The 23,201-nt window shown below is 53.2% G+C and overlaps 1 protein-coding gene across 13 annotated transcripts; it reads right to left on the reverse strand.

The window, feature by feature from the left end:
- Positions 1 to 3,971: 3,971 nt before the first annotated feature.
- Positions 3,972 to 23,201, reverse strand: KCNN4 (potassium calcium-activated channel subfamily N member 4). 13 transcript variants are annotated; one of them, XR_009692467.1, is made up of 14 exons: positions 22,879 to 23,201; positions 19,709 to 19,804; positions 18,043 to 18,473; positions 15,739 to 15,874; positions 12,625 to 12,735; positions 12,340 to 12,458; positions 11,864 to 11,933; positions 10,471 to 10,638; positions 9,906 to 10,213; positions 9,257 to 9,346; positions 8,579 to 8,671; positions 6,902 to 6,951; positions 5,106 to 5,147; positions 3,972 to 4,430 (listed from the first exon to the last, which is right to left on the reverse strand). XR_009692467.1 is itself a non-coding variant. In XM_061139495.1 (9 exons), exons 1-8 carry the CDS (start codon positions 23,035 to 23,037, stop codon positions 10,474 to 10,476), a joined length of 1,287 nt encoding a protein of 428 aa, XP_060995478.1. In that variant the 5' UTR covers positions 23,038 to 23,201; the 3' UTR covers positions 9,591 to 10,213; positions 10,471 to 10,473. The 13 variants fall into 13 exon arrangements, 1 of the variants encoding a protein (XP_060995478.1); XR_009692469.1 differs by lacking the exon at positions 6,902 to 6,951; XR_009692463.1 differs by having other exon boundaries at positions 3,972 to 5,147.

A 23,201-nucleotide genomic window follows, 5' to 3' on the forward strand; every position in this document is an offset into this window, starting at 1 on the left:
GCGGTTCTTGAAGGGCGGGCAAGGATATTCCAGGCGAGGGAACCTGGGGAGAAAGGTCCAGCCAGGCTGGCTTGGACTCCTGGAGTTCCACTGGGGATGAGGCAGCAGACATGGGCAGGTCAGATCCTGAGGGATTCGAAACGCGGACTGATGAGAAAAAGACCACCGTATTAAACCCTTCGCGAGCCACGGTGGAGGAGGAATAGTGCTAAAGGTCGAAAATTAAAACGCCTGCCTGCGGAGCCCAGTGCGCGCCAAAAGCGAATGCCAGGCAGAGCGCGGTCTGCAGAGGGCGCGTGCGCAGTCAGTCCAAAGGGCTCCGCGACTTAGCTGGAGCAGATGGTTATCCAAGAGAACGATAGATGCTTCAAGAGAAGAAAGAAGTGTATGTGTATTCATAGCTACGTAGATGAGTGGGGGATTTACCCCTTTTCATGCAAAAATTCTATTTGGACAGGGAATACATGTACTTTTTTACAAAATTCGAGCAGCCCGTGGGGTACACGAGAAAAGTCTTTATCCACGCTGGTTCCCATATTCCATTCCTAGAGTTCCACTTCCCAGTGTCCTTCTGAAGCTACTGTTACACCAAAGCATTGGAGCTGAGAACTTGAGCCTGGCCAACTTCTTTAACCCTTTCTGCCTTTTCTTCCATTTCTACAGTGGAGGACTTCCCTGGCGGTCCAGTGGTTAAGACTCTATGCTTCCAGTGCAGGGGGCACGGGGTGGATCCCTGCTTCGGAAACAAAGGTCCTGCATCCCGCTTTGCAAGGCCAAAGAAGGAAAAAGGGAGTGATGGATCACCACTTCCCTGGTGGTCCAGTGGCTAAGGCTCTGCACTCCTAATGCATGGGGCTTGGGCTTGGATTCCATCCCTGGTCAGGGAACTAGAACCCACATGCCTCAACCAAGAGTTCATGTGCCCCAACTAAAGTTTCCAAATGGCCCAATAAAGAGCAAAGATCCAGAGTGCCACGACTAAGACCCAGTACAGCCAAATAACTAAAAGGTACAATGGAGATGGACTTTCCTGGTGGCACAGTGAATAAGAATCCACCTACCAATGCAGGAGACACAGGTTTGATCCTTGGGTTGGGAAGATTACAATGGCGTAGGAAATGGCAACACACTCTAGTAAGCTTACCTGGGGAAAATCCTATGGACTGAAGAGCCTGGCAGGCTACATTGCATGGTGTTCCAAAGAGTGAGACACACCTGAGGGGCTGAGCACTCATGTACAGTGGCACTGTGTTATTTTGTGGTTTACAATTACAGTGATAGTGACTGAGTCTGAACTGCACCCCTCCCCTCCAGGCCTCATCCCTGCTGCCATATTCTCAGCACAGGTGGCAGGTGGAATTATTTCTCCACGCTGTTACAGTCTGGGTGAAAACAACCATCACACAGACTGAGTTGAGAGTCCTGTTGTTTATGGATTTTCCAGAAGACTGTGGGTGTTTGGCAGAGATACACCTGACAGGACACCTTTGTGTTATGTCTGTCAGTATCCCTTTTTAGCATCTTCATCTGTTAGGTTGCATCTGTTTTTATTACCTGAATTTCTCAACCCCAGAGGAGCCTCCATGCCAGTTTCACCTCTGGGAAGCCCTTAGAGGTAGAAATTTGAGTTAAAGGAAAAGGAGAGGCTTGGCATTGTACCGTGGGCCCACTGTATACTACATTCTGGTTTATATTCATCACTGTAACCACCTCCCCTCCTCGTTTAACAGATGCAGAATATGAGTCTGAAAAGAAGGGCCTTACTGAAGCTCCCGTAGCCAGGAGGCATCAAGGCCTGGATTCAAACTGCAGCCTGTCTCATTCTAGGGTGAGCCCACATTTTTTTGCAGGAAATGGGCAGCCTGCCTAATTATGAGTCACAATTGAGCACCCAGAGAGCTGCCTTTGGTATTAGTAGGATGGTATGCAGTTGTGTGCATGTGCAGGATTTAACCATTTGCCTGTTGATAAGCATTCAGGTTCTTTCTGAACTTTTGCTATTACCAACATTCATCACAATGAATATTGTTGTACATCAGATTGCATGTAGGTGATAGTATTATCAATGGAGTACCTCATTTGAAGTAGAATTGCTGGGTCAAAGAGTACATGCACTGGGAATTTTAAAAGCCCTTTGCCAAATGATCTGTTCATTTCTCAAGGCACTTCTCTGTTGGTTTCATTCATTTGTTTATATCTATTGAATGAATTATAGAACTCTAGTCATCTGCCAGACATGGTGTAGAGTGGAAATCCTGTAGTGCAGGGGTCTCCAACCTCTGGAATCTAATGCCTGATGATCTGAGCTGGAGCTCATGTAATAATAATAGAAATCAAGTGCACAATGAATGTGACACGCTTGAATCATTCCCAAACCACCCCACCTTGTCTGTGGAAAAACTGCCTTCCACGAAACTGGTCTCTGGTGCCAAAAAGGTTGGGGACCACTGCTTTAGTGATAGGACAGAGCACCTGCCCTCCTGGAACAGATCTTTTCCTGGGGTGGATGATGTCAGGTAAAAGATGCTTGGAAGGAAAAATCAGGATAAGGGAATTGAGAGTGACAGAGGTCACAGAGAGTGACAGGTGGTCAAGGAAGGCTCCTCTGAGAAGGTGACATTTGAGCAGAGGCCTGAAAGATGGTAAGGGGATGAACCATAGGAAGATACTGAAAAACAGATTAAAGATCCCAAAGTGAGAACGGACCTGGTTGTTCAAGGATTATCAAGTTGACCAGAGTGGCTGAAGCATAGTGAAATAGGGATAGGATTATTTAGGGATACAGCTGTAGAGAGGGCCAAGTTACATGAGGCCTTGTAGGCCATAGGTAAAGGCTTTTGAATTTACTTCTAAGTGAAACAGGAAGCCTTTGGAGGGCTGTAAGCAAGGACCGCATGTTGTGATGTACGTTTTCTTAAGACTTTTACATTTCTGAACTATGAGACTGTTATGTACATGCAAAAAAGTTAAAGCAGTGCTGGTTGCCGTGAGGAGAGTGGGCTGCAGCTGGGCGGCAGTGGTAGCAGGAGACGAGGAAGCTACTGTCCCTTCCCTGGGCGAGAGAGGATGGTGACTCAGGAGGAGGGTTGTGTGAGAGGAAGCATGAATCAGGGATGACTTAAAAGTCATCCTGAAGGTTTGGGCCTGACCCACTGGGTGAAGAGTGATGCTTTTTGAAGATGGGAACGAGCAGACTTGATGGAAAATTGAAAAGCTTTGAGCTGCTTACCTTTGAGGTGCATGTGGGTCCAGGTAAGTGGTCACAGTAGAGAGAAGCCAGCGTTTGTAGATACAGAATTTTTTTACTGACTTTTCATTGTGGAGTTTTAAAAACGCACACAAAAGTTTTTCTGGTATGAAGAACTCCTCTAAACCCACCACCCAGTATGGCCAGTCATCCCATTTTACTTATCTTTATTTCTTCTGTTTTCTTCGTTCTAATTTTATAAGTACACTTTCTCTTGGAGTTTCTGTTTTATTTTTTAAGCTTTTAAGCAGACTCTCAGATGTCCTGTCATTTTATCAATAACTATACAAGTATGCTAAATTTTGGAGCTGTTAATATATAGATGGCATTTAAAGCCTGGGGATTTGTTGAAACCATCCAGACTGAGGGAGTAGATTGATCAGAGACTGGGCCCTGGGCCTCCCACACTAGGAATCAGAGAAAGGACCACTGTCATAGAGAAGGACCAGGAACATCAGGAGAGGTGATAACCTAGGGCCAAGGGAAAGAGGAGTTCCTAAAAGCTGGTGATCCACTGGGGAGCAGAGATGACAGAGCAGTAGCTGGAGGTAGACGTGGGTCCACCAGGAAGAAAATATGGCTGTCTTATCCCCCAATCTTGTTGCAGGAGAATTGTCTGGAAGAGAATGGCCATGTCACAGGCCTCAGGTGAGTCTCTGGGAGGGGCCACCAAGTGAGGGTCCTTGGCTTCACACAGAAAAGAATTCAAGAGTGAGCCATAGTATAAAGTGAAAGTAAGTTTATTTAGAGGGAGACACATTCGGTAGGCAGAAAGGCGACCATCTCAGAAAGCAAGAGTGGCCAGTGGTTGTGGGGGTGGTTAGTTTTTATGGGCTGGATAGTTTCATAAGCTAACAACTGGGAGTATTATTCCAACTATTTTGGGGTAGCAGCGAGAATTTCCAGGAATTGGGCCACCACCCACTTTTTGGCCTTCTATGGTCAGCTTCAGAACTGTCATGGCAGGTGTGGTGTATCACTTAGTATATGCTGGTATATTACAATGAGTGTATAATGAGGCTTAGAGCCTAGGGAAGTTGTATCTTCTGTCATCTTGGACCTGGTGGGCCTAGTTCAGTCGTATCATCAAGATCTGCGTCATTCTTTCAAAGCTTAGGTCCTGTTCCCTTCCCTTCTGTCTTAGTCTCTGTTGTGGAAACTTCTCAATACTGTAATAGAGAATCTATAAGAAAAAGTTGATATTGTCTCAGTGTAACTTAAATGTGGCCAAGTGCAGAAAAGGGTCAGTGGATTTTTACAAATATATGTATGCCCATGTAACCACTAACCAGGTCAAGATAGAGAACATTTCTGAAACCCCAGAGATTTCTATTGGACTGTTTTCCTGTCAGCTCCCCCACTCCAGAAACAGCCTCTGATCTGATTCCAGTCATTACAGATGAGTTGTGGCTGCTCTTGAACTTGACAGAAATGAAACTTGATAGAAATCTGACAGCTGGTCTTCTGTGTTGCCTGCCTTCTTTAGCTCTTTGGTCTGTGAGAGTTTTCCCTGCTGTTGAATGTATCAGGAGCTTGTTCTGTAAGAACTAGAACTTTGAAAGGATTTCTACCTACAAGTTGTTTTACAATATAGAAAATAGACTCAAGTTGAATTCCAGTTGTTTTGCAGTGTGGTGAATACATGGTGGGCTTTAAGGATAGTGGAGGATGTAAAGTGCTTAAAGTTCTGGGGGGCCGGTTTTAAGATGGGCGGAAAGACAGCATGTTTGTGTGCTGCTGGGAGGGGCAGTGAAACCATGCCACTCAAATTGGAACTTGAACCCACGGGCCAGGACTCACACCTGGCCAAACCCAGACTGGAACTCGAATGCACGGTCTTTTAATTGAGATCACACACCTGGCCTCAGCACTTAGTGAAGCTCAGGTTCTTGATGTCCTCCTGCAGGAAGAATTCAGTGAGAGACAAAGTGTCAGGTATGAAATGGATTTATCTAGAGAGAAACACACCCCACAGACAGACTGCGGGTCGTCTCAGAAGGCAACAGGCCCTGGAAATTTGGGGTTGTGAGTTTTTTATGGACTGGGTAATTTCGTAGGCTAAGTGAGTGGGAGGATTAGTCCAACTATTTCTAGGAAGGAGCAGGGATTGCCAGGAATTGCACCACAGCCCACTTTTCGACCTTTTATCATTGGCCCTGAAACTGTCATGAAGCTGGTGGGTGTGTCATTTAGCTAATGTATTAATTACAATGAGCGCATAATGAGACTCCAGTCTACTGGAAGTCAAATCTTCAGCCATCTTGGATCTGGTTGGTTCTAGTTTGTCATGTCCTATGGCAGTGTCATTCTTTTAAAGGTTGCTCCCTGCCCCTTCCCTTCTATTTCAATAGTAGGGAAAATGGATGAGGGAAGAAACTTAGGACTCTGGTCCTTGAGGAAGTGAGAAAGGGTGCAGCCAGGGTACACCCTTGGCTGGACTTGAAGAAGGGCCAGTTCATTCTGGTAGAAGAAAGAAAAGACATTGCTTCCAAGTTGTAAAAACACTCTCCTGGTTTTTACATGTTAGCAGCTGTCTCACACAGCAGAAAAGCTATAAACAAGTCTTTAGTCTGCAGTCTGGCATTGATGTAGATGATATGGCTTCCTTCATGGGCCCTCATAAAGAACTGGAAAAATACTGGTGATATTTGTTCTACGTGGATGGGGAAAAGGGGACAGGAGAGTCCAGGAGAGATGACCAGTTTCGACAATCCTTGGGAAGGAAGGGGAGCCCTGTGGCTGGAGCAGCTGTGATACTGGGTTTATAATAAATATGGATTTGGTCTTTATCCTGGAGTCTGGCACAGAGCTCCTAAAACCTTTGGACCTTCCAGTGAGGAGAGTAATAAGGGTGTCTTTTGTAATGAGGTGGCTTTGGAAAGCACCACGGTAAGGATAGGGGCTGAGTGCCAGGGACCCCAATGGGGTAATTAGAGGTTTAGAACTTCCAGATCTACAGGAAGGGGAGAGGGGTTAGAGTTGGATTAGTCACCAAAGTCCAATGATTTAATCAGTCGTGGCTATGTAATGAAGCCTCCGTAATAACCCCCAAAGGACAGGGCTTGGAGAGCTTCCAGGTTGGTGAACACTTGGAGATTTGGGGAGAGCGGGGTCCAGAGAGGGCATGGAAACTCCCTGCCCCTTCCCCATCCCTTGCCCTGTGCCTCTCTTCCATCTGGCTGTTCCCCAATTACATCTTTTTATAATAAACCTATAATCTAGTAAATAAAATGTGTCTCTGAGTTCTGTGAGTCACTCTTTGAACCCAAGGAAGGGGCTGTTGGATCTGTAACCAGTTGGTCAGACACATAGGTGACAATCTGGACTTGAAATTGGCATCTGAAGGGGTAGGGGTGGGGGGCAGTCTTGTAGGACCCAACTCTTAACCTGTGGAATCTGATGCTGGTTCCGGGTAGACAGTGTCAGGACTGAGTTGAATTGTGCTGTCTTGAGAATTGCTTGGTGGGGGGCAGGGGGGGGGGTACCCAAACCACAACACTGGAATTGGGTGCAGAATCATTATCTTCTGTGACAGGGAGGGGATAGGGAGGCTGGAGGAGGGATGGGGCCACAGCCTGAAGAGCCCCCCAGGTGAGGCCTGTGGGTGTATTAACACCATTCTGTAGGGAAAAAGGACGCACCCCTGGCTGATACCTGGAAGCAGGTACACATCAGAGTTCCAGGTTTCTTTTCAAAGTTCACATCTGGGCAAAAGAAAATCAAGATAGGAAGGGAGAGAGAGTTTTTAGGGTCATGGAAACTTCAAGCTTGAGCTGAGTGGTATTTGCTTGGGTGAATGCATTTGTAAAAAAATCTATTGAGGCTGCATTTAAACTTTCTGTCATTTATGTAAAATAAATCTCAATGAAAGAAAAAATGAATGGGGACTTCCCTGGGGGTCCAGTGGTTGAGAATCTGTGCTTCCATTGCTGGGAGCATGGGTTCCATCCCTGGTGGGGGGACTAGGATCCCACATGCTGCAGGGCTAGGCCTAGGAGCTGCACTTTGACAGAAATACAGGTGGTAACCATGGCAGGGTTTTGAACAAGGGAAGGGCCTAGTCGTGTCTTGGGTGGTGGTCCCAACCCCTGACTGGCTCTCGAACCCCAGTAATCCCCCAGCCCTTTCTGGACCCACTTTCCCCCACCCTGTCCTCTTCCAGGCGTGGAGGGAAAACTGAAGTAGGAGGGGGAAGTTGCCAAAATCACCGTGGAGTCAAGTCCCTGGGGAGCAGAGCCCTCTGACTCATGCCTGCAGCCCCCACCCCGGTGCAGGGCGTTGAGGAAGTGGTGATGGTTTGAGGGGGTGAGCAAAGACTGCTAGAAAGGGGGGGCATCGGGACCCGTGCCCCACAGTTAGTGGTGGCAGGGTGGCGGAGGGAGATCCGAGAATTCAGAACAGCAGTGTTCTCCCATGCTCTTAGTGCCTTAGGCAAAAAGCCCCTTCTCACCAGTTCCTACCTTGTCCCGGGAGAAACAAGTGGTAGAAGGCGCGGCGCTTCCGGCCACCCGGGCAGTCAGTGTGTTCGCTCAGAGATAACTCACTGAGGACTAGCATATGCAGGCCCTCGACATTGAAGACACAATATAGACAGCAAAAATGAAAGTAGGGTATAATGATCCCTAAATGAATGAGCCGACTGGCTAAGTGCTGGGCCTTCAGAACCAGGCCATCTGGGTCAAATCCCAGCTTCGCCATCTCCTTGCTGCGGGTTCGGGCAGGGTTCGTAATCCCTATGCCTCGGATTCCTCATCTGTATAATGGGACCAGTAATACCACCTTGCTTCCCTCTGTAGAGATTTTGTGAGATCATTTATATGAAGGACTTAATGTGGGACTTTGCACGATAAATATTACTGTGATAGAGACAGGTTCACAGGGGGGCTGTGGGAGCTTCAGAGAGGGCTTCCTGGAGGAGGCGACATTTAAGCTGGGGCCTAAAGGAGGTGGAAGGAGTTTCCCCAGTGAAGTCAAGTAGAACTAGGAAAGGATGGTCCCAGTAGGGGATCTGGCAGCACTGAAGAGAGCTTACTGCAGGGGAGGGTGTTGGAAGTGTTCCTGTTTCCTCTGCCCCTCAGGTGGGCTGGTGTCCAGAGGAAGGGGCAGTGGGTGGTGCAGCCCCGAGTTTAGCTCTGGGGGCTGAGGGGTGGGGCTGGCTGCGGGCTTGCAGGGAAATCCAAAGATAGCTCAGCAGAGAAGGATGACTCGCAGCCCGGGCTTCCCCACAAGTCAAGGGAAGCGGGGATGAATCAGCCTCTCAAAGTGGAATACAGCGGCTGTGGGAAGTAAGACCCAGGTTCAGGGTCCAAGGCTGTTCTGTCTCTGACTCACCTCAAGCCAGGCTGAGAGGGAGGGCTCGGTCTCAGGATGCGCTGGGTGTGAAGCCAGACCCTTGAGGCCTTCCTCCTCTCGAAACTTCAGTCTCTGTATTTGCACAGTGGAGGGGGGTGGGGCGGGCAGAGGTGGTGGTGACTTACAACGCAGGAGCGCAGAGCCGGGCATACAGGAGGACCTCCATAAGCCCAGCCCCCTTCCCATTTCCTGGCCAAGTCCTAGCAGATAGGAGAAATGAGTAGAGGGGATGGTTTGGGGTTCCCGTTACTGTCCTGATGGATGAGGTGTCACCTGGGTTCTGGTGGGCTATGAGTAGAGAGGAGCAGAGGGAAGTAGAAAAAAGAAAAAGGGCAGCCATGTATTGATTGTGTCTGAAAATCAATAGCACTGATAAAAATGATTAAGTTATCTCTCATGAATTCTTACTAAATGCCCAACCCTCTGTGCCCCTCCCTGTTTTAATCTTCACAGCAATCCTGTGGGAAGGTGACCCCATCTCTCAGATGAAGTGAAATGTTCAGAGGTGAAGCCACTTGCCCAAAGTCACACCCCCAGTGGATGGCAGAGCCAGGGTTTGAACCCCAGTCTGTCTGAATTCAAAGCCCTTGCTCTTAGCCTAAGATCTGGGCTGGGGCAGGGGTAGGGACAGTGTTGAGGACTCCCCAGCCTACAGACCTGGGAGGATACTTCTCGGAGGCCTCTTTTATAGTTGCAGAAGCTGGTTCAGGCGGGCTTCCTCGGTGGCTCAGATGGTAAAGAATCCGCCTGTAATGCAGGAGACTCAGGTTTGATCCCTGGGTCGGGAAGATCCCCGGGAGGAGAGCACGGCAATCCACTCCAGTATTCTTGTCTAGAGAATCCCCATAGACAGAGAAGCCTGGCGGGCTACAGTCCATGGGGTCGCAGTCAAACACTCCTGTAGCTACTGATCACGCAAGCAGGTTCAGAGAGGGCAAGGGCCTTCCACTGGCTGACCTGCCTGTTTGGAGTGTGGATGTGCTTAGAAAGAAACAGCAACTTCTCCTGGCTTTGTTTAACCTTTATTGCAAAGTATAAGAGCAGAGACTGGTGGGCTGCACCCCGGCCCCTCCCACCTTCTCCCACCAGGTAATTCTCTGCAGCTCTGGAGAAACAGTGTCCTCCTCACTCTCCCGCCAGGGGGCGCTGCCTCCTGCCTCGTCCCGGCCTCGGACCTGGTTCCTTCAGCTCTGCCGGCCAGCGGGTCACTGAGGCAGCCCAGGATCCTGGACTCTGGGCCCCCGTGCCCCTCCTCCTGCTCCTCTTCCTCCTCCTCTTGGACCCAGGAGTCCCAGCCCCCAAGCACCTCCACGTCCAACTGAAAGCTGTTGGCCATCTACAGCAGCAGAGTGAGGATGTTTTTGTCGAGTATGTGCGGCAGGGGTGACCGTTTTCCCATTTGGGGCCTTGGTGGGGGGTGGGCCACGGCCTCCCTCCTTAATCCAGCATCCCCTCCAGCATCCATCAGCATCCTCCATCCAAGGTGGGGCCCCCAGCAGTCCTCACACTTGGGGGGTGGGGGGCTTTATATGTGCGGCTGGGTCAGGAGTAGCAGAGAGAATGTCCTTGACCTCAATCCTGGGGAAGGGTAGCCTGGTTCTTCCCGGATGGGTCCTGGGGAGACGAACAGAGAGTTGGATAGAAAGGCAGGCCAGACAAGAGGGAGAGACAGAGACCGAGCAAAGAAAGCGGGCGGGGGGCGGTCCAGCCCCAAACCTGGTGTCCCTCCCTGCAGGCAGAGCCAGAGCAGAAGAGATCGGGTGGCCTCAACTCCAGCCCCCCCCGTTCCCCTCCCCCTGAGCCACATGGGGTGCTGGCCACAGGCACCCTTCCTCCAGGAGTTTCTCCTGCCCAAGTCCCAGCCCCCTCACCAGCTACGTGGCCTCCTGGCTTGGTTCTGGAAGCTGCCGCGGCCCCAGGGCAGCGCTGAGCAGCTCGGTCAGGGTGTCCAGCCTCCCTGCTAGCGCGTCAATCTGCTTCTCCAGGGCCTGGTGGGAGCTGCTCAGACGGAGCTGCAGGTCACACAGGATCATGTGCATCTGGGCAGAGAGAGGTCAGAGGGATCAGGGGGCTGGGAGACTCCCGCCCTGCCCCGTGGAGTGAGGCCGCAGAACCAGCATTTCCTAAGTCCTTACGGGCCCAGGAGATTATCCTCAATAATAACAGTTACCATTTATCGACCACTTGCCACCGCCCAGTGACTGGGCCATGTGATCCTCATATGCAGTTTAAAATCCTCCTAAAAGCATTGGAATGGGAATCCTGTTTCCATTTTTAACAGCTGAGGAAACAGGCCTGGAGCAGATAAATTGACATGCCCAAGGCAGGGCCCAGATCAGGGTAACCCGAGAACATAGTAGGTGCTCACTTAAATCTTTGTGGCCTTGATGGCCACCTGACTTCAAAACCCACAGAGCCCTTTCTCTGCCTCCTCAAACTAGGATTCACAGCTTTGTCCTTCAGGACGTGGGAGCTTTCTATGAAAACTTGATTTCCGTGTTCTGGGCCAGGTGGATAATCTTAGAAATCAAGACCTGCCAATTCCGGCAGATCTAGGCCACTGCCATGCAGTTTAGGGGCCCGGCACCTGCGGCTGTGTTTACCATGGCATCGGGGCCCAGGGCCACTGTTTGAATTGTCACGGACTAATGAGAAAAAAGCAAAGGCTACTGGATAAGCAAGAAGAGCTGCTAACCAACCCAGTGGGGTGCGACGTCACTGACCCTGAGCACTTCAGAATCAAGGAGACCCAGCAGAAGGAGGGTAAGCGGAGTCACCCCTTGACCAGGCAAGCCTGCCCAGCGCTCCTGGCCACCTTCCTCCCCTTCACAACAGCAGCACAGATTGAGTTTTCCCGGAACAATGTCACTCGTCTGTGTGTCGGGGCTGTTAATTCACATTTTATTGCTTTGCCCTTTGTGTTTGAACTTCGTTTGTCAATTTGCTTAGGTTTTATGGTTGTGTAAGAGTCATAGTTAAAAGGAATTTTATATCTATCCACATGTAGGGAACTTGACAATAGAAATAATTTCACATCAAACACTGGAGTTCTTTGCACAAGTTCCTTAAGTTTCAAAGGAAGCTGCGCCTTTCACGAGAAGTTCTATTGCATCATTCACTTATTCATTTGTTTGTTCCTTCAACCACAAGGACTTTCTTGAGTCCCCATGTGTGCCAGCGTCCCCGATTCCAGGCCCAGAGCTCCTTACCAGCCACCCCCTACCTCCCTCTTCTCCTAGACCCCCTCTCACGGGATCCCAGTACCTTGGAGATGTCCACCATAGAGTTCACTTGCTCCCGGAGCTTTCTGTGTTTCAGACGCACCTGGCGGAACCTGGGGGTTAAAAAGAATGACGGGGGGTGGGGGTCAGAGCAGCCCTAGCTCAGGGGTGGGAGGAGGGGAGGAGAGACTCACAAAGATAGAGTATAGTGAGGAAAAGTCGCCGGAGAACTGAAGGGGTGGGAGAGGCTGCACCCGTGAGCCCACCTCCCACATAGAGACCCAGGAATCCAGACCCGCAGGCACTCTGAGACATGCAAACGAAACCATCACACACGCAGAGGCACTGTGACGTCCAGGTGGGCATCTGTTTAGTGGGACCACACGCAGGCATCCTGACCTGGGTATGCGTTCATACTCAGACACAGACACACACACACACACACACACTCACAGCCTGCAGAGAGGAGCGGACTCAGACAGGCCTGCACACAGCATGTGCACACACAGAGGTCCTCACCTGTTGATGGCAGCCAGCAGCCTGCGCTGGTGCTTGCGGGCAGCTCCAGACTCCTTCCTGCGCGCATGTTTGTACAATAGCCAGGACTCCTGCAGCACCCGGGCAGCCGACTCCCTCATCTGGGTGTGGGGGGGCACTGTGTCAGGAGAGATGGACCCCCCCCCCCAGGGCTCTGGGAGGAGGGGCTGGGGGCTTGGACTCCTGGGTCTGAGGGAGGAGGGGCTGCGGGCCTGGAATCCTGGGTCTGAGAGAGGGTGTGATCTGGGTGCTGGAGGCCCCCCTCACCTCTTTGGCATACTGAATATCCATCATGAAGTTGTGCACGTGCTTTTCCGCCTTATTAAACTCCAGTTTCCGGGCCACCACGGCCACCAGCAGGGCTGTGCAGCAGACCCCCTGTGGGCACAGCGGGTGTTAGGACACAGGGGCCCTGGGGCTCTGAGGGCCAGCCGTGCGCCACCAGCTCTCTCTCTCTCCTTGAACCCCCCCCAACAGCCACAGCTGGTAGGCACCACCCCCCTAGTTGACAGACAAGCAAACCCGCTGGGAGAGAACCAGGGTCCCAGAGCTCCCAGAGGTGGAGCTGAGATCAAAATCACACATCTGAGTGCAACTCCTGGGTGTGGTATTACTGGAGTGGTATTTACCCACTCCCTGGGTGGTATTTACACCTTCACCATGTCCTCTTTTGTTAAGGGTGTGATTGGAGACGGGGGAGAAGGGCTGGTTCTGGGTGATGGGCAGACCTCAGGCTCTTGCAGGACCCCTGCCTCCCCATGCTCCAGTCGGCCATCAGGTCACCAAGGGTGTTCTTCCCCCTTCTCCCCACCTCTACAGACGCTGCCCAGCTCTGGCCACATTTTCTCCCTCCTGGACAATTTCTAGCCTCCCCTTCACCCCACCCTGAGCCCAGGGAAATCACCCCACCCTGCCCCAGCTGTGACCCTGACCCCCTCACCCTAATCTCCTTCTGGGCTAACACTGCCCCAGACTTCTTAGCCCAGCTCTCAGGGCCTGCTAAGGCCACTCTTTCTTCTCTGCCCAGCCTCCCTCTCAGGCAATTCATCCCTCACCTGCCTGAGCACCTTGCTCCAAACCCCCACTCTCATCCCTTCCTTCTCGAGGCCTCTGATCCCTCAAGGCCCCATCAAATCCTGACTGCACTGTACCACTTGCTCACTGTCCCTGGAGTTAGAATGAATCGTCAGAAGTCTGTCCCCATCCCATTCTGTTTCAGCTCTTGACCCTTGGAACAATTTATTAGCTACAGGGACTGCTTGGGTTCCAAGCCCAGCTTGGAGCAAGTCATCTAATCTCACAGTGCCTGAGCTTCTTATCTGTGAAATGTGCACGCCCTCAGAGAATTACTCCAGGGATTCCGTCAGTTAGCGCCTTGAGAGCAGAGCCTGGCACAGAGTATGGACCCAATAAAAGTTAGCCGTTATTATTTCATTGCACCCTGGAATCTCTCAGCCGGGAGTGGGCTGTGAACGCTAGTGCAAATCTAGTGCAAAACTCACCACGAGAGAACCTTCTCTCAGGTTCTCCCTTTGTCAAATGAGGGAGGAGGCCCCAGGCAGCCCTTAGGGCCCCTGACCCTTTGGGAGTGTGTCCCTGGCTGCATCCATGCCCCTCTTTCCTAGTCATAGAGACTCACCACTCTGTGTGTGTGTGTGTGTGTGTATGTGTGTGTGTGTGAGCTGCATTTCCCTGCCACCCCATGCATCACCTGTGGACCCAGGACTCAGGGGTTCAGCATGTCCTTCCTGGGACAAATCAAGGCTGGGGGCTGTTGGCTTGAATTCCTGAGCTTGAGGGGAGCCAGATCTCATAGGGAGGTGGAGGCCAAGGCATTGGGTGCTGGGTCTATGAAGGGAAGGGGGTGGGTGTCTAGATTCAGAGGGAGGCCGACTCTGGGGAAGAGGCTTGGGTCTAGGGCTTAGGGAGCCTCTGTCTCATCCTTGAGGGCACAGGAGCCAGGGCAGCAGACAGCCACATGCCTGGAACCAGCTGCAATAACAGCTTCCCCATCGCCACCCTGATCCATTTCCCGAGCGTTTCCTGTGCTCGAGACCCTTTGTGTGCTGTGCTGTGCATGCTCAGTCGCGTCAGTCATGTCCGACTCTTTGCAACCTGTCAGGCTCCTCTGTCCATGGGATTCTTCAGGCAAGAATACTGGAGTGGGTTGCCATGCCCTTCTCCTGGGGATCTTCCTGACCCAGGGATAGAACCGGTGTCTCTGTGTCTCCTGCATTGCAGGCAGATTCTTCACCCACTGAGCCACCTGGAAGCCCTTTTGAGACCCTTTGCATGGTTTAATTCATTTAGTCTTCTCAGGAGCTCCTTGAGCAGTACACTGGTATCATCACCCCCATTTTCTAGACGAGGAAACTGAGGCCCAGAAAGATTATACGGCTGACTCCCAGCTAGGAAGTGGCAGAAACAGAATTTGAACTCGAGCAGCCCAAGCCCACAGGCATGCTCCTGATATCCATATGCAATAGCCTTAATGGAGACTGGGAGACTGGATCCCTGGGTCCTGAAGGAACCTCGAGCTGGGAAACCAGGTACCCTGAGTCCTGGATGATTGAGAGGGTAAAGAGGGGAGAGAGCAAGATCCTGAGCCTTGGGGGAACTCAGGGCTGGATTCCTGAATTCTGGGAGGAAAAAGAGAAAAAGGGCTGGGAGGTTCCTGAGGAGGATGAGGTCTGGGGTGGTAGGTTCCAGAGAGGGCTAGGACTTTAGGGGATGTATTCCTGGGATTTTCAAAGGAAACAGGGCTGGTGTCTGTGTTCTGAGCAAAGATCCGTGTAGTCAGATCTATGGTTTTTCCAGCAGTTATGTACAGATGTGAGAGCTGGATCATTAAGAAGGCTGAGTGCCAAAGAATTGATGCTTTTGAACTGTGGCGCTGGAGAAGACTCAAGAGTCCCCTTGGACAGCAAGATCAAGCCAGTCAATCCTAAAGGAAATCAACTCTGAATATACATTGGAAGGACTCTTGTTGAAGCTGAAGCTCTAATACTTTGATCACCGGATGGGAAGAGCCAACTCATTGGAAAAGACCCTGATGCTAGGAGAGACTGTAGGCAATAGGAAAAAGGGGACAGCAGAGGATGAGATGGTCAGATAGCATCACCAACTCAATGGACATGAATTTGAGCAAACTCTGGGAGACAGAAGAGCCTGGCATGCTACAGTCCATGGGGTTGCAAAGACTTGGACACGACTTAGCATCTGAACAACAAAAACAACAACATGGCCAGGGAATGAGGCAGTGGGGGTCCAAACACCCAAGTTTCTTGGGGTGTCCCTGAATGCCTTAGTTGGCTCCATGGTTTCCTGGAGCCAGAGGATAAGCAGTGTGAAATACAGGAGTCCCTGAATGGATGTACTCACCATGACACCAGTGCAGAGGCAGACAATCTTGCCCCACATGGTACCTGGCACCACATCGCCATAACCAATGGTCAGGAATGTGATGGGGATCAGCCACAGTGTGTCCGAAAGGTGCCCGGTGGCATTAACAGCCTGCCTACAGGGGAAGAGAGGGTTAGTTCTGGGGTTCCTGTGGTGTTTGATGCCCTCTTTCTTAGCACACACCCACACTCAAAAAAAAGCACTCAAAGCTTGCCTGGCTTTGGTAAGCCTGCCTGGCCTCCTCTTTGCTGTGTGACCTAGACAAGATGCTCAGCCACTGTGGGCTGTGGGCTTTGAACCTGGATCCGGTCAATTCCAAAGCCCATTTGGTTTCAGCTAGGCTACCAGGGCTGCTGCATTTAATGTGGTTGAGGGGTTGAAAGGGGGAAGAAACCTAGCCTGAAGTTCAGTTGTCAGTCCCTGGCAGGGGACTGCCTCCACCCAGAGAAAGGGTGGGTTTTCTGATTCCCACAAAGATTCTATATGGCCTAGAGGTGGCTCTATCAGGACTAAAAAGGTGGAACTCTAAAAAGGCTTGGGCGGGGGGACTCTCTTCTTTCCCCACACTTCATGGAAGGGGATATTTAGGTCCAGTCATAGAAATGACTGAAAACCAGGATGTGTCTAACTCTGACCCATAGTTAGGCCAGAGAAAAGAAAGCATCATTCACCAGGGTCCCAGACACCTCAAAACCACTAAGTTAGTGTCCGGAGGTGGGGATTGAATCTGTACAGTTAAGCCCCACCCCCTTCATCCCAAAGCACATTCAAGTTTGTGGACTTCCGCCTCTCAGTGGCTCAGAGAGGAGAGATCTCAGGGCAGATGGTCCCATCCTCCACCTCCCCTCAAGAATCCTTTGCCCAATGTACTAAACTAGAGGTTCTTAAACTTGAGCCAGCATCAGAATCAACTGTTAGAAACAGATTGCTGGGTCCCACCCATCAGTGTCTTGGATTCCATAGATACGGGTGGAGCCTGTGAATTTGGATTTGCAACCAGTTCCCAGGAGATAGACAGCATATTAAAAAGCAGAGACATTACTTTGCCAGCAAAGGTCCATCTAGTTAAAGCTATGGTTTTTCCAGTAGTCATGTATGGATGTGAGAGTTGGACTATAAAGAAGGCTGAGTGCCAAAGAATTGATGCTTTGAACTGTGGTGTTGGAGAAGACTCGTGAGAGTCCCTTGGACTGCAAGGAGATCCAACCAGTCCATCCTAAAGAAATCAGTCCTGAATATTCATCAGAAGGACTGATGCTGAAGCTCCAATATTTTGGCCACCTGATGCAAAGAACTGACTCATTGGAAAAGACCCTGATGCTGGGAAAGACTGAAGGCAGGAGGAGAAGGGGACAATAGAGGATGAGATGGTTGGATGGCATTATCGACTCAATGGACATGAGTTTGAGTAAACTCCAGGAGCTGGTGATGGACAGGGAGGCCTGGCATGCTTGAGTCCATGGGGTTGCAAAGAGTCGGACACAACTGAGCAATTGAACTGAACTGAATTCAGGAGATGCTGCTGGTCCCAGAACCACTGGCTAAGATTACCCCCAATTTCTTTTATCTGTAAGATAAATGGGGCTTCCCTGGTGGCTCAGTGGTAAAGACTCCATCTGCTAATGCAGGAGACGTGGGTTAGATTTCTGGATTGGGAAGATCCCTGGAGAAGGAAATGGCAACTACTCTAGTATTCTTGCCTGGGAAATCCCAGGGACAGAGGAGGCTGGCAGGCTACAGGCCATGGGGTCGCAAAGAGTCGGACAGGACTTGGTGTCTAAACAACAACGAAGCTAAGTGGAGGCCCTGGTGGGGTACAGTTTCAGCATCAGGCCGGAGTCCAGCAGGCAGCTGGGAATTTCTTCCAGGGCAGCCCCGGGGTAGTTAGGAGCACCTATCAGTGCATCTGTGCTAATTTGGAAAAGCAGAACATCTCCTTCCTTCGAAGTAGGTGCAACCCTTGGCTAGGCCCCAGTGCCTGCATTATACCTGGACACCAGAGGCAGGAGAGATTTGAGGCAGGAAGGGCAGGGCTTCCTAGGGTATATGTGTGTTGGTGGGTGGCAGTGGGGGGGACTGGAGGCTGCAGGTGGACGAAAGGCTTTGGGGCTGGTCTGTCGGTTCTTCCCACCCGGCCGCAGAAGAGTGTGGACAGATAGCTTTCTCCACTGCTTGGGCCCGGGGAGCCCCAATCTGCACCACCGTGCAGGGCAAGCATGGTTGTAAGCGGCTCCTCCAGAGGCTCCAAGTACCCTCCATCCCCACTCGCCCTGGCACCCTCACCTCTCGGCTACCGACAGCACCCAGGCGGTGGTGAGCCAGAGGCCAAGCGTGAGGCAGAGCAGCAGGCGGCCGGGGTGCGTGTTCATGTACAGCTTGGCCACGAACCAGTGGCGGAAGCGGACCTGGTTGAGCGCGCCGATGCTGCGGTAGGAGGCGTTGAGCAGGACGCCGCTGCGCAGGAGCAGGGCGCGGGGCACGAGGTACAGGCGCAGCAGCATGGCCAGCGACAGCAGCGCCTCCCCCTGGTCCAGGAAGCTGGGCCAGGACTGCGTGGCCGCCGTCTTCAGGAACCCGGAGCTCAGCACGCACGGCGGGCCCGGCACCGGCGGCGGGTGCAACCCGCACACCACCAGCTCCAGCACGATCTGCGCCACCTGCCGCCCGGTCAGCGCCACGCGCCAGTCCCGGAGCCCGTTGTCCGTCATGAACAGCTGCGGGGACGGGGGCGGACGGAGAAGGAGGGAGTCACGCGAAGGTCAGGTGCCGGCTCCCCAGCCTGCGTGGGGAGATAAGGGGGGCGCGCCCGCGGGGCCGCAGAGGGAGGCAGATAGCGCAGGGCCTGGGGCCGGGGAGGGTGGGGAAGGGACACGGCAGGACCCGAGGAAGACAGCTCTCCGCCTTCTCTCCCGTGTCCCGTGCAGCCTACTTCCAGAACCTCCAGCCCAGGAACACTTATTGAGTGCCTACTGTGTGCGTGATGTTGAGATATGTTGAGGATGTGGGTGAACAAGACAAAAACGCCTTCCTCCCTGGAGCCTACATTCCACATCCATGGAGCCAGGCCTTACTCCCGTCTCTGGGGGCCCAGTAGTGTAACTGGCATCATCCCATTACAATGACAAAAGCCAACATGTGCGGGGCACCTGGGGGGTGCCAGACATTGCGCTATCCTCTTTGTGTGTTGTGACTCCTGGAATGCTCACAAGACAGTGAGATTGAAGGTATTCTTACCCCATTTTATAGATGTGGAAACTGAGGCCCAGGGTGCTCAGGGGCAGCTGGGCTATGAAATCAGGCCGCTTAACTACTTGAATGCCTGCTATGAATGATAAGGTGTACTTCTGCCTCTGCAGCCTCTGCAAAGGGCATACCACACTTGGCCAATAACCCTCATTTTATACGTCAAGGTGGTGGGCGAAGGGAACAGGATCTGGGGGTGTGGAAGATGGGAGGAGAGGGGAAGGGGTGGGGAGCCCAGTGTGGATTGAGACATGCGATGGCAGGGGGGGATGTGGGGTGCCTGGATCTGGGGGTCATTGGCACAGAGGTGGGGAGCTCAGGCATGCCGAAGGACTTCAGGCACATAACTAGGATCTGAGTTGTTGGCACCAGAACAGGTGGGGGCCCAAGGGTTGAAGAAGGGAGATCTGGGAAGCTGGGCCTGGTGTGAGGCAGCCTGGAGCTAGAGTGGACAGGGAGGCCTGGGGCGGGAACTCTCAGCACCTACAGGTGAGTCAGATGGCAGCAGGTGGAGGAAGGTCAGGGCTGCTCCAGGAGGCTCTGTCTGTTGTCCACAGTTCATCCCCTCGGGGTAGATAAGGGTGTGGATGCATCTCAGGGTGGAGGAAGCTCATTACTCAGCCCAGCAGGCCGGAAAGTGTGAGCTGACAGGGCGTGGTGGGGGCTGAGGGCAGCCAGAAGGGGCTGGGGGCAGGGCCTGCCCTACCTGGACCTCTTTGGCGTGAAAGGCCACGATAAGGGACAGGAGCAGGAACGTGGAAATGCTGATCATGCATTTAACCAGGAACAGATAGAGCGCCCACTGTGGGGAGGGAGAGAAAAAGGGGTGAGATCCCAGGTCTCCACCTGCTCTGTCCCCTCTACCCCCCTCCCAAACTGCCATCCCTTCTCCCTTGCCAATGATTCCTAGCCTCCTAACCCCACCCCCAGTCCAGCCATCTCCTGATGCCTCCAGATCTGGGGAAGCCTCAAAACTGTCATCGGGTCCCCAAGAAGAGCACCCTCTTTCTTCCTAAGGGGACAGCCCTGGCCCAGATGCAGGGTTCACCCTCCTCCTCAGCCTCTCCTAAGAACACACCCCTGAGAGAAGAGTTCAAAACACACATTCCTTCCTAACTGCCACATACGTACCAGTCCCCATCAAAAATAGTTCTCAGTTGGTGGAGGGGTGTCTAGAAACAGACATTTATCCTCTAAAGAGTGTCCCTCCTCTTCCCTTCCTCCCCAGCTGGTCTCTGCCCTAGAAACAACTTCAAGTCTCCCCCTACCCCAGCAACCCAATTCCTAAGGAGCCTAGAAACCGTCACTCAATCCCCAAGGAATGAATGACACCTTCCCCTGCCCTCATTCAGGAGCTGGGTCCCTCAGACCCCCAGCCCCAGCTCTGAGAAAGGCCTCCAGTCCTGCCCTTCATGTCCCTTCCCCCCCACCGCCTCCTGCCCTCTCTCCTGGCTCCAAGCCCAGGGCAGATCTGGCCGGAAGCACATGGCCTCCAGAAACCACGGGAAGTTTTTTTTCCCCTCTCTTTGTGCGTCTATACCTCGCAGGAATCTAGAATTCTTAAGGGAGAGATTTAGAGGGGAATGGGACTGCTGGATTCCCTAGGAAGGGCTGGGAGGGGGTGCCTGCCTGAAAGGTGGTGTCGGGGGAAAGGGCCACCTGGGCACCCGCATTGAGTTCAGCACCTGTTTCTCCTAGAACGCTGCCAGCTCTCCCCGCCAGCCCGGGCCCCGCCTCTGTGCAGGGGAAAAGGGCCAGTTTCCTGCCCCGGGGGGGCCTGCCCCCCCAACCCTCCCCGAACAATGGTGCTGTTGTCCCTAGCCCTCCCCCACCCCCTCATCGTTCTATGGCTCCCCAATTCCCTGTCCGTTTCTTTAGTTTGTCTCAACCTGCACCCCACCTGACCTAGCCCTCTGCCAGCTCTGTCGTCCACTTCTCTGGTGGTCCTCTCTGCTTTGCAATTCCTTTTGCCCTGAATCCTGCACCCCCTTCTCTGTCTGTAGCACTCTTGTCTCTTACTGCATCTTTGCCTTGGTCTCTGTCTTCGTCTCTCTGTAAATCTCTGCCTCTGTGTGAGTCACTTCAGTCGTGTCCGACTCTTCGCGACTCTCTGGACTGTAGCCTGCCAGGCTCCTCTGTCCATGGGATTCTCCAGGCAAGAATACTGGAGTGGATCGCCACCAGGGGATCTTCCCAGCCCAGGGATCAAAACAGCATCTCTTATGTCTCCTGCACTGGCAGGCGGGTTCTTTACCACTAGCACCACCTGGGTAGCCTCTCTGTACCCCTCACCATCCTCCCTCTCCCGCCCGGCTGCGTCCCTCACGCGCCCCTGTCTCAGTGCGGTCTGGCCCCGGCCTCTCCTCCAGCCCCTCCCTACCTGCTACCAGCAGGTGTCTGGATCCCTGCAGAATGAATTCATTAGATTGTGATGGATTGTGATGGAGGTGGGGAGGGGACATGGGAATTGTCTAGGCGGTCATAGAAAGGGGGCTGAGGAGGATCCTTCAGGTCATCTATTTCAACCCTCACCCCCAGTTGCCGGTTGAGGAAACGGGCCCAGAGAGCTGCAGCAGATGCCAGAGTCGCCCTGCTGGAGGTGGCACCCTGGTGGGCGATGGAGGGAAGCAGGGGGAGGTGAGAGGGCAGAGGGACTGGGTGGTGAAGGAAAGACCCCTGACCCATTGCATCTGCCCCCTTAGCCTCAGCTCCCCTGCTGGGCGCGGTGCTGAAGCCAGGGAGCGGCGGGTCAGCCTGGCCATGCTTCCTGTTGGCCTGGGCTTCGGCGGCCCCACCCCCTCAGTGCCCGCTGCCCTCACCCGGCCAGAGGAAGCCAGCCTGCCCCAACCCTCCGTGGGGCTCCTGGGCCCTTCAAAGCTGCCTGCCTCTCCCAAAGCCAAGCCTGAGCCTTGTCCCCGGGAATGCCCCCACCTCAACCCTCAAATCCAGGGCCCCCCAACAAGCCCAGTTCTACACCCCTTGCCCCAGACAGATCTGCAGCCCCTCCTTTCCTGTTGAGCAATTCTGTCCCGTCCTCCAGCTGCCAGTTCTGACCCATGGCCTTCATCTGCCCCCATCACAGCCCGGACCCGGGCTGGAATGTGCTGGAAGCCTGCTCAAACCTGTCCCGGCCCCACCTGTTCTTTCCTTCCCCACTCACACTATCCTCGAAGTCAGCCCCTCTTCCCCTACACATGCTCTAAGGCGCCCTCCCCTTCAAACCCAGGAGCCCAGGCCCCCAGCCTCTCCTCCCCGGGACCCAGGAGTCCAGCCTACGAGAAAACCTCTCCCTTATTTCTCAGACTAAATAGATTCCGAGGAAGCTGAGCTTCTCGATAATGGGGATGGAATTGGCGAGGGGGGGGGTGCTTCTTCCACCCCCACCACCCCCACAGAGCCCCCAACCTCAGCCAGTTTTTTCCGTCTCTGCCCTTTGCCTCTGAGATACTGGGCAAACATTCGAGTTCAGATAAGGACTAAGGAGCCTCCGCCTACTGGAAGAAGTCAGCCTTTCTCCTCACCCTCCCTTCACTGAACCTGGGGCTACCCCTCCCCTAATCTGCTTGTGGGAGACTCCAGTATCTGACCAGCCACCCCTTGGACCTCCAACTGTCTGATTGCAGTATCTTCAAATTGACACCCTGTGACCCCTCTTCCCTTCCTTTTGCAGAGGGGGCCCCCTACCATTTCCCTCCCTGAGTCCCAGGAGTCCAGCACTCAACCTCCTCCACTCAGACCCGGGGGTCCCCGGCCCGACCTCCCTCTGATCCTGGAGTCTCAGCCCCCAGCCCCTCCTCTTCCTTCAGACCCAGGAGTCCTGGCCCCCAGCCCCTCCTCCTTCAAGACTAGAAGTCTCTGCCTCTACCCTCCACTCACCGGGCACCCCCCGAACCACAGCATCTCCGCGTGCAGGACCATGAGTCCAATGCCAGTTCCTGCCAGTGCCAGGGTCCAGCCGGCCAGACTCTTCTCCTGCTCCAGCAGGCGCTTTCGCCGCCGCAGGGCCCCCAGGCCCGGCACCAGCTCCCCGCCCATGGCTCCCGGGGTCTTGGGGCCCAGCCAGCTTCCTGCCCAGGGTCCCCCACCTCGCAGCACGCAAAGGGCAGCCACAGTGGCTTGAGGTCCCTGGCCTGCTCTGCTCCCTCGCTCTGGGCTTGTGCTTTGAGGTACAGCAGAGTCTGTGCCCTCTGGGAGGTGGT

Source organism: Dama dama, chromosome 4 (genome assembly GCF_033118175.1).
Source record: "Dama dama isolate Ldn47 chromosome 4, ASM3311817v1, whole genome shotgun sequence".
Taxonomy (NCBI): domain Eukaryota; kingdom Metazoa; phylum Chordata; class Mammalia; order Artiodactyla; family Cervidae; genus Dama; species Dama dama.

What these genes read in the sequence shown, in the direction of transcription:
- KCNN4 (XM_061139495.1), bottom strand. Translation starts at nt 23,037, where the DNA reads ATGGGCGGGGAGCTGGTGCCGGGCCTGGGGGCCCTGCGGCGGCGAAAG. An exon ending in GCCTCTGCACTGGTGTCATG is followed by an intron (nt 12,736 to 15,738) that starts GTGAGTACATCC and finishes CTGTGCCCACAG; the next exon opens with GGGGTCTGCTGCACAGCCCT. An exon ending in CTATGGTGGACATCTCCAAG is followed by an intron (nt 10,639 to 11,863) that starts GTACTGGGATCC and finishes CTCTCTGCCCAG; the next exon opens with ATGCACATGATCCTGTGTGA.